The following is a 14130-nucleotide window of genomic DNA, read 5'->3' on the forward strand; positions in this document are numbered from 1 at the left end:
AAGTGCAGAGACAGAGGCAGCAGAACCTCAAAGCAGAATATAAGAGCAACCACTGAGGAAGAAAAGATAAAAACCGGGCAATTTTACAGAGTTTAGCAATGAGCAGGGAGATGATGAGATGGGCAATCTCAGGCACATGGACAGTACCTCCCCGTCCCCCACAAAAACCCCAAACAGTGCTTTGGATCCCAAAGGTTGCAAACAGAATAAAGCTTCCAAGACAATAAATAGTCTAGACCGACAAATGGTCTGATGCAGTATGAGGCAGATCCCTATGATGGGAAAACTACTCTGAATCACCCAGACTTCTCCAGGGCAGGCCTGTACAATGCACAACCCGTGAAGCTGAAGCAGACCAATAGGAACTTGCAACACCCTTGTTTTTGTCATCTTAAGCAAGCAGCAAAGGTTTGGGCTATATTCCTACACCAGCTCAGTTCTCCAAAGCAAGGGTAGAGGTATTCTTGCCTCCCTCTTGACCCCTGAGCCATTTGGGTTCTCACCTGATTCTCCTCTCTTCTGCTTTCCGCAGTGCTTCATCTCGTTGCAGGACCTGGAGGATCAGATCCCTCTCAGCCTCCGAAAGGAAGGACAAGTCAACAGCCTCCATCGTTATCCCCAGGCTGGAAAGCAGCTCCCGGTCCCTGGCTGCAGAGTTCTCAGAGCTAGAAGGAAGATTAAGAGTTTAGCATAGCTGAGCAAGAATACTACAGGTTTATTTAACCCGGGGATAAGGAAGCTGTGGCCCTCCAGAAAATGTTGCGGGACTCCAACTACCATCAGCCCCAGCCAGCGCAGCCAAAGCTAATGGATGATGGGATTCAGAGTCCCAACATTTGGAGAGCCACGGGCTCTGCATTTCTGATGTAACCTGCTGACATGAGCCAATGCAAACCAAAAACTCCGAAGGCAACTGACCTACTATATTAGCTAAAGTAAGCCTGGTTTCAAAGCATGCTTTTTTGGATTGTTTTGCTGCAAATTTAGTTGCCTACAAAAGGTCCAAGCATTCTACTGCAGGTTGGCGCAGTGCGGAAACCAGGGTCAAGAGAGAATGAGGCTTGCCTAAGTCTTCCTGAGAAATTAGATTTATTTATTTTTTTTATAATAATTTTTATTACATTTTTCCAAATTACAGAAAAAACAGAAGGAAAAGCAGAATAGAAGAGAGAAAGAAAAAAAAACAAAAAATCACATCCATTTCAACAGCTCACTTCAAATCCCCATTGGACTTCCCCACATCTCCCGCACAATGCATTCTTGATAATAAAGTCATCAGCAAATTATACCCTTATTTCGTGTGTTTCTTTATATTTTCAGTTGCAATTTAAGTTTAAATCTCTTATTCTCCATTTACTCTAAGAATATAACATGATATCATTTTTACCCATTTAAACCTTGATTCTTTCACAAATGTTAGCAATTTCATAGATAATTAAATTTCATTGCTGGGGCTAACGTTCCAAATCATACGACGTCTTATGTTTCATACAACTTATAATATTTTTGCAAATAGTCTTTAAATTTTTTCCAGTCCTCCTCCATTGCCTCTTCTCCCAGGTCTCGGATTCTTGCAGTCATCTCGGCCAGTTCCATGTAGTTCATCAATTGCGTCTGCCACTCCTCCAGTGTGGGCAAATCTTGGGTCTTCCAATACTTGGCGATAAGAATTCTTGCTGCAGTTGTAGCATACATAAAAAAAGTTCTGTCCTTTTTTAACACCTTCTGGCCGACAATGCCCAGAAGGAAGGCCTCTGGTTTCTTGGGAAAGGTGTACTTAAACACCTTTTTTAACTCGTTATAGATCATTTCCCAAAAGGCCTTCAATCTTGGACAAGTCCACCAGAGGTGAAAGAATGTCCCTTCAGCCTCCTTGCATTTCCAACATTTATTATCAGACAAATGGTATATCTTAGCGAGCTTGACTGGGGTCATGTACCACCTGTAAACCATTTTCATAATGTTTTCTTTCAAGGCATTACATGCCGTAAACTTCATACCGGTGGTCCATAACCTTTCCCAGTCCTCAGACATAATATTGTAACCAATGTCTTGAGCCCATTTTATCATGGCTGATTTAACTGTCTCATCCTGAGTGTTCCATTTAAGCAGCAAGTTGTACATTCTCGATATTACCTTGGTCTTTGGTTCTAACAACTCTGTCTCAAGTTTCGATTTTTCCACCTGGAATCCTATTTTTTTGTCTAACTTAAAAACCTCATTAATTTGGGCATAATGTAGCCAATTTTGCACCTTATCCTTTAATTTTTCAAAGCTCTGCAACCTCCAATTACCTCCAATGTTTTCTATTATTTCCCAATATTTCGGCCAATATGCCTCCATATTGGATGTTTTCCGAGCTTTGGCCTCTATTGGTGAAATCCACCTCGGGGTTTTACTTTCCAATAAGTCTTTGTATTTTTTCCAGACCATAAATATTGCTTTTCTGACAATATGGTTTTTAAACATTCCATGTGTTTTCCCCTTGTCATACCACAAATACGCATGCCAACCTAACGAATTATTAAAGCCTTCCAGATCTAGGACATCAGTGTTTTCCAATAAAATCCAATCTTTCATCCAGCAGAAGGCCGCAGCTTCATAGTATAACCTTAAGTCCGGCAGGGCAAACCCCCCTCTCTCCTTTGCATCAGTTAGTATTTTAAACTTTATTCGGGGCTTTTTGCCCTGCCAGACAAATTTAGAAATGTCCTTCTGCCACTTTCCGAGAAATTAGATTTAAAATTGGGAACTCCCCGACTTACAGCTCTGACTCATATCCACTATACTGCAGAGGCTCTGTAAATAACAATTGTAAGCTACATCATATGGGCTAGAGGTTGTAGCACTACAACTCCCATTGTTCTTGATCATTGGCCATGTTGGCTGGGACTGATGTAAGTGCATATGCATGTATACTTCATCAATGGAACCACTGAAAAAGCTGAAGACTGGCAGAAACAAGTGGAACATGCACCCAAAGTCTGCAGCACTGGTGTTCTAGCCAATTGTGCCTTTTCCTAGGATACTCCATCCTATCCCCAGCGAATAGACATTCCATATTATGAGCATGCTCAGTCTTCATTTGGCTGTTTCTAGAGAAGCTGCTCCCTTAAGTTCCCCTCAATTCACTTCTTTTCTATTTCTGCAGATGTTTGAGTTTCTTCTCTCTTGTCTCTCAGTAGCTCTGCTTTAGCTATATATCTGCCATAACTCAGTTCTTTATTTTTATTGTTGTTGTTGTTGTTGTTGTTGTTTAGTCATTTAGTCGTGTCCGACTCTTCGTGACCCCATGGACCAGAGCACGCCAGGCACTCCTGTCTTCCACTGCCTCCCACAGTTTGGTCAAACTCATGCTGGTAGCTTCAAGAACACTGTCCAACCATCTCGTCCTCTGTTGTCCTCTTCTCCTTGTGCCCTCCATCTTTCCCAACATCAGGGTCTTTTCCAGGGAGTCTTCTCTTCTCATGAGGTGGCCAAAGTATTGGAGCCTCAGCTTCACAATCTGTCCTTCCAGTGAGCACTCAGGGCTGATTTCCTTCAGAATGGATAGGTTTGATCTTCTTGCAGTCCATGGGACTCACAAGAGTCTCCTCCAGCACCATAATTCAAAAGCATCAATTCTTCGGCGATCAGCCTTCTTTATGGTCCAGCTCTCACTTCCATACATCACTACTGGGAAAACCATGGCTTTTACTATACGGACCTTTGCTGGCAAGGTGATGTCTCTGCTTTTTAAGATGTTGTCTAGGTTTGCCATCGCCTTTCTCCCAAGGAGCAGGCGTCTTTTAATTTCGTGACTGCTGTCACCATCTGCACTGATCATGGAGCCCAAGAAGGTAAAATCTCTCACTGCCTCCATTTCTTCCCCTTCCATTTGCCAGGAGGTGATGGGCCCAGTGGCCATGATCTTCGTTTTTTTGATGTTGAGCTTCAGACCATATTTTGCGCTCTCCTCTTTCAACCTCATTAAAAGGTTCTTTAATTCCTCTTCACTTTCTGCCATCAAGGTTGTGTCATCTGCATATCTGAGGTTGTTGATATTTCTTCCGGCAATCTTAATTCCGGCTAGGGATTCATCCAGCCCAGCCTTTTGCATGATGAATTCTGCATATAAGTTAAATAAGCAGAGAGACAATATACAGCCTTTTCATACTCCTTTCCCAATTTTGAACCAATCAGTTGTTCCATATCCAGTTCTTACTGTAGCTTCTTGTCCCACATAGAGATTTCTCAGGAGACAGATAAGGTGATCAGGCACTCCCATTTCTTTAAGAACTTGCCATAGTTTGCTGTGGTTGACACAGTCAAAGGCTTTTGCATAGTCAATGAAACAGAAGTAGATGTCTTTCTGGAACTCTCTAGCTTTCTCCATAATCCAGCGCATGTTTGCAATTTGGTCTCTGGTTCTTCTGCCCCTTTGAAATCCAGCTTGCACTTCTGGGAGTTCTCGGTCCACATACTGCTTGAGCCTTCCTTGTAGAATTTTAAGCATAACCTTGCTAGCATGTGAAATGAGTGCAATTGTGCGGTAGTTGGAGCATTCTTTGGCACTGCCCTTCTTTGGGATTGGGATGTAGACTGATCTTCTCCAATCCTCTGGCCACTGCTGAGTTTTCCAAACTTGCTGGAATATTGAGTGTAGCACCTTAACAGAATCATCTTTTAAAATTTTAAATAGTTCAGCTGGAATACCATCACTTCCACTGGCCTTGTTATTTGCAGTGCTTTCTAAGGCCCATTTGACTTCACTCTCCAGGATGTCGGGCTCAAGGTCAGCAACCACACTACCTGGGGTGTACGAGCCATCCATATCTTTCTGGTATAATTCCTCTGTGTATTCTTGCCACCTCTTCTTAATGTCTTCTGCTTCTGTTAGGTTCTAACCACTTCTGTCCTTTATTATGGTAATCTTTGTACGAAATTTTCCTTTCATATCTCCAATTTTCTTGAACAGATCTCTGGTTCTTCCCATTCTGTTGTTTTCCTCCATTTCTTTGCATTGCTCGTTTAAGAAGGCCTTCTTGTCTCTCCTTGCTATTTTTTGGAAATCTGCATTCAATTTCCTGTATCTTTCACTATCTCCCTCGCATTTTGCTTGCCTGCTCTCCCCCGCTATTTGTAAGGCCTCATTGGACAGCCACTTTGCTTTCTTGCATTTCCTTTTCATTGGGATGGTTTTCATTGCTGCCTCCTGTATAATGTTGCGAGCCTCCACCCATAGCTCTTCAGGCACTCTGTCCACCAAGTCTAAATCCTTAAACCTGTTCCTCACTTCCACTGTGTATTCATAAGGGATTTGGTTTAGATTGTATCTTACAAAGTGGTTTTTCCTACTTTCTTCAGTTTAAGTTTGAATTTTGCTATAAGAAGCTGATGATCTGATCCACAGTCAGCTCCAGGTCTTGTTTTTGCTGACTGTATAGAGCTTCTCCATCTTTGGCTGCAGAGAATATAATCAATCTGATTTCGGTGCTGCCCATCTGGTGATGTCCATGTGTAGAGTCGTCTCTTGTGTTGTTGGAAAAGAGTGTTTGTGATGACCAGCTTGTTCTCTTGACAGAACTCTGTTAGCCTTTGCCCTGCTTCGTTTTGATCTCCAAGGCCAAACTTGCCAGTTGTTCCTTTTATCTCTTGATTCCCTACTTTAGCATTCCAGTCCCCTATAATGAGAAGAACATCCTTCTTTGGTGACACTTCTATAAGGTCTTGTAAGTCTTCATAAAATTGGTCAATTTCAGTTTCTTCAGCACCAGTAGTTGGTGCATAAACTTGGATTACTGTGATGTTAAAAGGTCTGCCTTGGATTCGTATCGAGATCATTCTATCATTTTTGAGATTGCATCCCAGTACAGCTTTTGCCACTCTTTTGTTGACTATGAGGGCCACTCCATTTCTTTTATGGGTTTCTTGCCCACAGTAGTAGATATGATAGTCATCCGAACTGAATTCGCCCATTCCTGTCCATTTTAGTTCACTGATGCCCAGGATGTCAATATTTATTCTTGCCATCTTGTTTTTTACCACATCCAACTTACCCAGGTTCATGGTTCTTACATTCCAGGTTCCTATGCAATATTTTTCTTTACAGCACTGGACTTTCCTTTCGCTTCCAGGCATATCCGCAACTGAGCGTCCTTTTGGCTTTGGCCCTGCCGCTTCGTCAGCTCTGGATCTACTTGTACTTGTCCTCCGCTCTTCCCCAGTAGCATGTTGGACGCCTTCCGACCTGAGGGGCTCATCTTCCAGCATCATAGCTTTTATATGCCTGTTGTCTTTGTCCATGGAGTTTTCTTGGCAGGGATACTGGAGTGGCGTGCCAGTTCCTCCTCCAGGTGGATCACGTTTGGTCAAAACTCTCCACTATGACCTGTCCATCTTGGGTGGCCCTGCTCGGCATAGCTCATAGCTTCTCTGAGTTCTTCAAGCCCCTTCGCCACGGCAAGGCAGTGATCCATGAAGGGGGTTCTTTATTAGTAGTACTTATAATGAAAGACTGACAGAAAGAAAGAAAGAGACAAGACAGAACAATGCTTCTCAAAGACGATTCAAGTATAGTGGGACCAGCTGCAATATTTGCTAAAAAGATTAGATAGAGTGGGGATCCAATTGGCATAAAGGTTACGGCGAAAAACATAGGATCTTATTCCAGGCAGACAATATCTGAATGTTGGCACAGCGGAGGGAGGAGGAGAAAGAGAGAAGAGAAGAGCCTAAGATCTCTCCCATTTTGATACCTGGGCTTTGTATTAAAAGTCAAGATAGGGGCCAGGGGGAATCATTCTGAGCAAAGACAGTGAAATCAATAGATGCCACAAAAATACCGTATTTGTCGCCCTATAGGACACACTTTTTCCCCTCCAAAAATGAAGGGGAAATGTGTGTGCGTCCTATGGGGCGTATGCAGGCTTTTGCTGAAGCCTGGAGAGCGAGGGGGGTCGGTGCGCACCGACCCCTCTCGCTTTCCAGGCTTCATGAAGCTCTCCGCTAGCTGTGGGAGAGCTGCGCGAAGTTGTGCAGCTCTCCCACGGCTAGAGGAGAGCTTGCCTGCACCCAGAAGCTTGGGGCGCGCTGAGCTCAGCACGCCCCAGGCTTCCGGCTTCGCGCAGCTCTCCCACGGCTTGCCGAAAGCAGCCTATTCTGGGGGCTGGGGTCGGGGGAAGCTCGGGTTTCCCCCGCCCCAGCCCCGCACCTGGGGGGAAAATATTATTTTTTTCTTTATTCCCCCCCCCCAAAAAAAAACTAGGTGTGTCCTATGGGCCGGTGCGTCCTATGGGGCGAAAAATACGGTATTTGGGCTTCAGAGGGATGGGGATTCCGTTATGATTTTGATTATTTTTGCCCTCCAAAACAAAGAAATCCTCACAAAAGTCTCAAAAACATGCTACTTTTTATTTGTAAAAAACTTATCTAGCAGTTAATGCACTAACATTCGTGCAAAAACAAAAACCCATCTACAGTACTGAGTTTTATGGTATCTGTCCTGGTGCCAACCTAATCAATGCCAAGTCACCATGGGTGTAGCGGGGGGGGGGGCAGGGAGGGGCAGCTGCCCCGCCCCAAATCAATAAAAAGACATAGCTAGCAGGCTCTGACCGTGCCCTCCCAACAAAAGACCTGCCCACACCCAACAAAAATCCTGGCTACGCCCATGCAAGTCACCCCTCATTAACAGAGCAGGCCTCAGAAGAGAGACCCCAAAGGTCTGGGGAAAGGATTGTGGCCATTGGACTACACTGTTGTGAGAGAGTGAAAAGAGACAAGGCAGCAGAGCAGTTTGAGCTGTCTGGGAGAGATATGAAAAGAATGGATCAGGGCCCCATCCTCCACAGCCCTATGTCACCAAGAAGCTGAAGAATGAGGCTGAACCAGCTGAGGGGGCTGGCAGGGTCAGTTACCTTCCCTACAGTTTTTAAGCCTCCACCATGTATTCGGTCTTTCTGGTGAAGGGGAAGCTGGTGAAGTGCTGTAGGAACACAAGAAACTGACCAAAGTCAGACAGTTGGCCCACCTGACTCAGAGAAGCCTACCCTGACAGAATAAAGCACTGGAATGCTGAAGTAAAATTTCATGTTCAAAATGCAGAGTTTGACATTGAGAGTTCAAGGTTTTAAATTTGAAACCGGGACAGCAAAACTGGACAATTCTGGCCAATCTCAAACTTTCATTTCAGCTCTATGTTTTGACAGTAGTGCTCTGAGGTGACATGGTGTGGAAAGTGGGGCAGCATCAAAAACCAAAAGCAGCGAGGGAAGGGTTGGGGGGGTAAAAACAAGGCTACAAAAAATAATAATCAAATAACAAAATTAACAGTGAAATATTAATAGTGAAAAATAGTGAAAATGGTGAAAAGCCCAGTGCATGTGATAACAAAACATAGCAAGCTGCCTTACACTGAGTCGGAGCATTGGTCCCTCTAGCTCAGTATTGTCTGCACTGACTGGCAGACGCTCTCCGGGGTTTCAGGGAGGAGATGTTCTCAACCCTTCTCTGAGACACTGGGGATTTACCCTGGGACCTTCTGCATGCAAAACAGATGTTCTGCCACTGAGCCCTTTCATATTGGAGACATGGCATGGGGTGGGGGCAGAGACTTCAGGCTTGTGGGATCTACTGGGTTTTTTCTCCACGGTGGCTGCATACACACCATATATTTAAAGCACATTATATTCCACATGGTGTCTTAGGGGAGGGGTAGTTACTCTGGTGGGGGACATGTTGTGTTCCTTCTGGAGTGATTTGTCCACCTTTGGTCCCCACCCTGCACTCTGGTCCTAAACCTCTGCTGCTTTGAAGGATATCTTTGGGAGAAGAAAAGGCTACTCAGATCCCCAAGATGGTTGGATGACGTCTTGTGTGCCTCCTTCTGTCACCTCCTGCAGCCAGGCTTATGCCAAACGTATTGCTCTGCTTTCCTTTGGATCACATCAGCAAGGCAGCCCAGGACCTCCATACAGACTGCCCAAGCTCACACCCTGGGAGACCACTTCCACTAATGCAGCAGATTGACTCCACCCCCAGAGGAACACTCCATTGTCTCTTGAGGCAGAAGGACGCCAACAACAGTATCTCCCGCTAACAATCTTGGGAACTTTAGGACTTTACAGAGCTACAGTTCCCAGCACCCTAACCTGAGTACAGTTCCCAGGGTTCTTTGGGGGAAAACAACAAGCTTTTAAATACATGGTGTGTACATGGCCTAAAAGGGACGCTGGTGGCGCTGTGGGTTAAACCACTGAGCCTAGGAGTTGCCAATCAGAGTATTGGAAGACACAAGATTTACCCACCTTGGAAGAATGGCAGATGAAAGTGATTGACTATATGACATTGGCGGAAATGACGAGCAGAATTCGTGACCAGGGAAAGGAGACTGCGGAAGAAGACTGGAAGAAATTTAAGATTTATCTTAAGAACTATTATAAACTTGATGAAGTTTAGAATGTCGAGATTTTACAGAGAGAAAGGGTTGCAGTAATATAAGATTAGATTAAGAAAGGACTATGATAAATTAGGGTTGGAAAAAACATTTATAAGTTGCTATAAAATTTGGACATGAGGATGCAGAAAGGGGAGGTATGGGGAAGTCCGAGGAAAGAAGTTTATGAAAGGACATTTTGAAATTATATTTGTTTGTTTGTCTGTTTTTCTTTTATGTTTGTTTGTCATAAAAACTTTTGTAAAACCAATAAAAATTTTATAAAAAAAAAAAATAGGAGTTGCCAATCAGAAGGTTGATGGTTCGAATCCCCGTGACGGGGTGAGCTTCCGTTGCTCGGTCCCTGCTCCTGCCCACCTAGCAGTTCGAAAGCACGTCAAAGTGCAAGTAGATAAATAGGTACCACTCTGGCAGGAAGGTAAACAGCGTTTCCGTGTGCTGCTCTGATTCACCAGAAGCGGCTTAGTCATGCTGGCCACATGAGCTGTACACCAGCTCCCTCGGCCAATAAAGCGAGATGAGCGCCGCAACCTCAGAGTTGGCCACGACCGGACCTAATGGTGAGGGGTCCCTTTACCTTTACCTTTACATGGCCTAAGACTCTTGAGATCCACAAACATGATGAAGGTACAATGATGGTTTGGGCAGGCAGTGAGTAGTACGGATTACCTAGCGCACCCCATAATAAGCCATGCAAAGAGAAAAATTCACACCTACAAGCAGAAAGCGGCATCATGAGTATATTTCTAAACTTATTCATTTATTACATTTATATCCCATCTTTCATGCAAAGGGTTCAGGGTGGTGTACGTAAGTTTTCCCACTCCCTATCATATCCTCACAACAAGCCTGAGACAGGATAGGCTGAGACAAAGGAACTTCCACACTTCTTCTTGTCCGGCCGCTTCCCTACAGGAAAACACACTCTTTACTGTTGAACTGCAGCAAACGTAGATCAGGGTTTCTGCAAATTGATGCTTGCTCTGATTCAGTGATAAAGAGCAGGTTTTCCCAGGAAAAGGCAAACAGAAAACTGCTCAAAGCCTGGGACAAGCAAAGTGTGGATGACCCTTAAAAGAGTTGGTGAAGCAAAGCTTTTTTGTTGTTGTTGCCACTTTTCTGCAATAAAAACATCTGTCGTGAATGCAGAATGCCCCGGGTTCAATCCCTTGCATCTCCAGGTAGGGCTTTCCTTGCACATTCCAGACTGTTAAAATGAAGGAAGCATGGGTGGAAACAGCATTGCGTTTCTGTGTGAAAGAGGTGGAATTGCATTTCTGCTACTGAAAACAAATTCCTTGGCCAAGATACATGTAGAATTAAGGAAATTGAATTAACTACTATTATGCACTTGGCTCCTGCTGAAAGACCTCAAAGCTTGAAGTCTTCCCTCCCCTGCATTTAAACACAAACACACTTAATTTCCTGCTCAGCTGCCCCACATTTTCCCACAGCAAAGAGGAAGCATGTTTGATAAAAACACTCAGCTCTGGTATTTGAAAAACAAATACCTCTATGGACGCCAGGATAGGAGTCTCAATATCCTATTTTCCACTCCACCTGGTGTCCCCCGTCCTGTGTACAAGTGCGCCCACACCAAACATGTTTCAAGATCAGGAGTGTGCCTTAGCCGAAGGCAGTAGCGTGACCGGAGCAGTGCATGCGGCGTGGAGCCTCTTTGCAACCTTCCCCTCAGCTGTAGGGCAGCTGAGGCGGCGGGCAGACGCAAGCCCGTGCTGCTCGAAAATGCAGCGCAGAGCTTGCAGGCAGTCCGCCCGCCGCCTCCGCCTCAGGAGAGATGCGTTGCTCAGGCACGCTGCAGGTCCCACAGTGCGACGCCCGGTGCCTGACGCCTCACCTAGCTACCAGTGGCATAGGAGGGGGGTGTGGTGGGTGAGGAAGTTGTTGTTGTTTCTTAAATTAAAAAAGTGTCATGAGCCCAATTTTTTATTATTATTTTAAAATCGCATATTTTTGCCATTTTGTCACCCACCTCAGTGATGACACCCAGGGTGACCCGTACCCACCGCACCCCCCTTCCTATGCCATGGGCTAAAGGACCCCTAGCTGGCCTCCAAAGCTGTTTGGGATATTTGAATTGGCACAGAATCATTAAAACACAAAACAGCAAGGGGTGCCAGCTTGAATAAAATATTGGCAGGCCCAGGTAAGTCCCACGCCACATAGTCAATTGCATGATACGGCACATTCACACTATTTGAATGGCAAAGCTCATCAACTTTGGGGGGCGCCAGGACCCCTCAAATATTTTAGGTGGGAGTCGAAGGGACCTTGGCTCCTAGGATTTGGTTCCTATGAAACAGCAGCAACACACCATTCCACAGGATCCTGTGGAAGAACACATGACATTTTCGAAAACTTTTATCAGCACATGGTCATGGACTCTTTAGCACTCACCATAGAAAAAGAGCACACAATGCGAAGTGCTCCACTTAGCTGATATGCCTGGTTAGGTCTCACACACGCACACCCTTCCACTCCTGAAGGAGGAAGCCATTCCTCAAACAACTACCTGTAATGTTTCCCTTGAGAGAAACGAGACAGTTCTTGCCCTACATAGCTAACAAAAACATACTGATCTTAACCAGCCTATGAGTGAGCCACTGTTTTGCTGTGCATTCATAATGATTTATGCTCACGATTATATCAGGGCTGTCATATGCGGTTCTGTTTTCAGAGATGGCATACTGCTTCATTTCCACTCAGTGCAACTTCCTGCGGAGAGCCTGTAAGTTTTTTTGGGGGGTGGGGAGAGTGCCTGCTTTTCTTGCACAATAGCTCAAGAGAGCCCTTCCAGATGCCAATAATCATGTAACAACCTTGGGGAAGTGCTGCGGGAAAACTAATAAAGCAGAATGGTGTATAGACAGTCCAGTGTGCCATAATTCTAAAAAGAAAAAAACAATTTTTTAGGGTGACAGCCCTACACTTTGCAACTCCCTGACACCAGGCACACACCTTTTGTTGTTGTTTTTTCGGCACCTGCTTAGAACACACATCTAGACGTGTGTAGGTGTTCACATTTTAAAATCTCATTTTGCTTACAGTTAATTTTAATTCTCTTTTAAATATTTAAATTGCATGCTTTTAACTTACTGTTTTTTTAAAAGAAAAGAAAAGAAAGAAAAAAGAAAACCACTTAGAGATTTTCTTACAGCCAAGTGAAATACAAATCTTGTTAAGTAAATGAAAATGAATAAATACGATTGTCTTGTTGCTATGCTACAGAATATACCTGTCAAAAAAGCAAGATGAAACCCAGACTGGAGAGGCCCTTCACTTGTAATGTCAGCTGATCAGCCCTGGATCTTGCAATGTAAGAGGCAACACCTTTGAATGTGCATAAAATTCTCTCCCTTACGCCCAAGAACATGAGTCTGCCTTGAGGCTATGTCATCTGACTTAAGGTTTCCTCCTGCAAGCTGCAACTACTCTGCTATGCCAAGACCAGGGTTCAAATCCAAGCTCGCTGGGTCACCAATCCTCAGCTTAGTGTACCCCACAAGATTGTCATGATGATAATATGGAGAAGGGGAGAGCCATGTGTGCCACGTTAAGCTCCTTGGAGGAAAAGGAGGATATAAATGCAACTAACAAGTAAATGAATTGATAAAAGGGAAAAAACACTTTGCACATGCTCAAGAAGACTCTCCATATGAACACCTTCACATATACAATTCCAACGAGTTTGAGGGGGAGTTAAATCCCTGAAGCCAACATAGAAACACACAGGGATTTAATAGCAAAGACTGCTGTTTCTAAACAATGCACCTGATAAAGGAAGCACACAGTTCATAAACCAGAGCGAGCCCAGGAAAACATTAGGGCGAAAGAACAATGGATGCACACCTCACGAGAGAACTTTGGGCAGACCCCTCACCGAGGACTCCCGTGCCTTACTTCCAGGTAAGTCCAAGCAGTATTGACTTGGAACCCTTGCCCCAAAGCACACGCAGAGTGCCTTTCTAAACCCAGCCAGCCTTTGCACACCAAGGGAGGACCTGCAGGCCAGACCATCCAAGCAGGACTTTGGGATGGGGAACGGCACCTGTCCCCTAGGTGGTTAACTAATGCCACGCTAGCCTTTTAAAAGCAGGCAAAACAGGCTTGCGAACTAGGGCGGGGATGAAATCGAGGACAGAAACTGGTGGTGGGGCAAAAGCAGGAAAGGGGCCCAGGGCAGGAAGGTGGAGTGCTGAGTCCTCCCACGATGGCGGGGCGAGGGGGTGGGGGCGAAAGAGGAATTGGCATGGAAAAAAGAGGGGTACCTGTACGCAGCGCGCCCCGCAGATTCCTCGGCTCTCGTCGCGGTTAACCACCAACCACAGCTGCTTCAGGAACAGCTTGAATTTTTCCCTGACCTGGGAGGAGCCGTTTCCTTTAAAGTCACCACGCCCTTTTGCCAACCTTTTAAAGCCGAGATCAGGATTTATTCCCGACACAGTATGGCTTAATCGGTTGCTATTTATCTACTGCAAACTTTCGAATGGTCTAAAAGGGGTGTTTGAGGTGTGCGCGGGGGGGGCGGGGTTTAAATAAGTCAGCAATACTGTACTAAAAACATTTTCAAGAGCATCCTAAAAACAGCAAGTTCTGAAGCTCATCGACATAAAGCTGGACATTATGTCTCATCTGCGCTATGCATGCATAGCTGTCAACTTCTCCCTTTTTTT

The 14130-nt window shown here is 44.9% G+C and overlaps 1 protein-coding gene across 1 annotated transcript in view; it reads right to left on the reverse strand.

Moving 5' to 3' along the window:
* The window catches only part of SYTL4 (synaptotagmin like 4), a 35027-nt gene extending 21154 nt beyond the window's left edge, over positions 1 to 13873 (reverse strand). The window contains exons 1-2 of the mRNA XM_082208595.1: positions 13726 to 13873; positions 504 to 665 (exon numbers count right to left, since the gene is read on the reverse strand). Of these exons, the coding sequence (XP_082064721.1) occupies positions 504 to 610 (107 nt within the window). The 5' untranslated portion in view covers positions 611 to 665; positions 13726 to 13873. The remainder of the gene's footprint in view (positions 1 to 503; positions 666 to 13725) is intronic.
* Between the last annotated feature and the right edge of the window lie 257 nt (positions 13874 to 14130).

This window comes from Podarcis vaucheri (assembly GCF_965113315.1).
Source record: "Podarcis vaucheri genome assembly, chromosome: Z".
NCBI lineage: Eukaryota > Metazoa > Chordata > Lepidosauria > Squamata > Lacertidae > Podarcis > Podarcis vaucheri.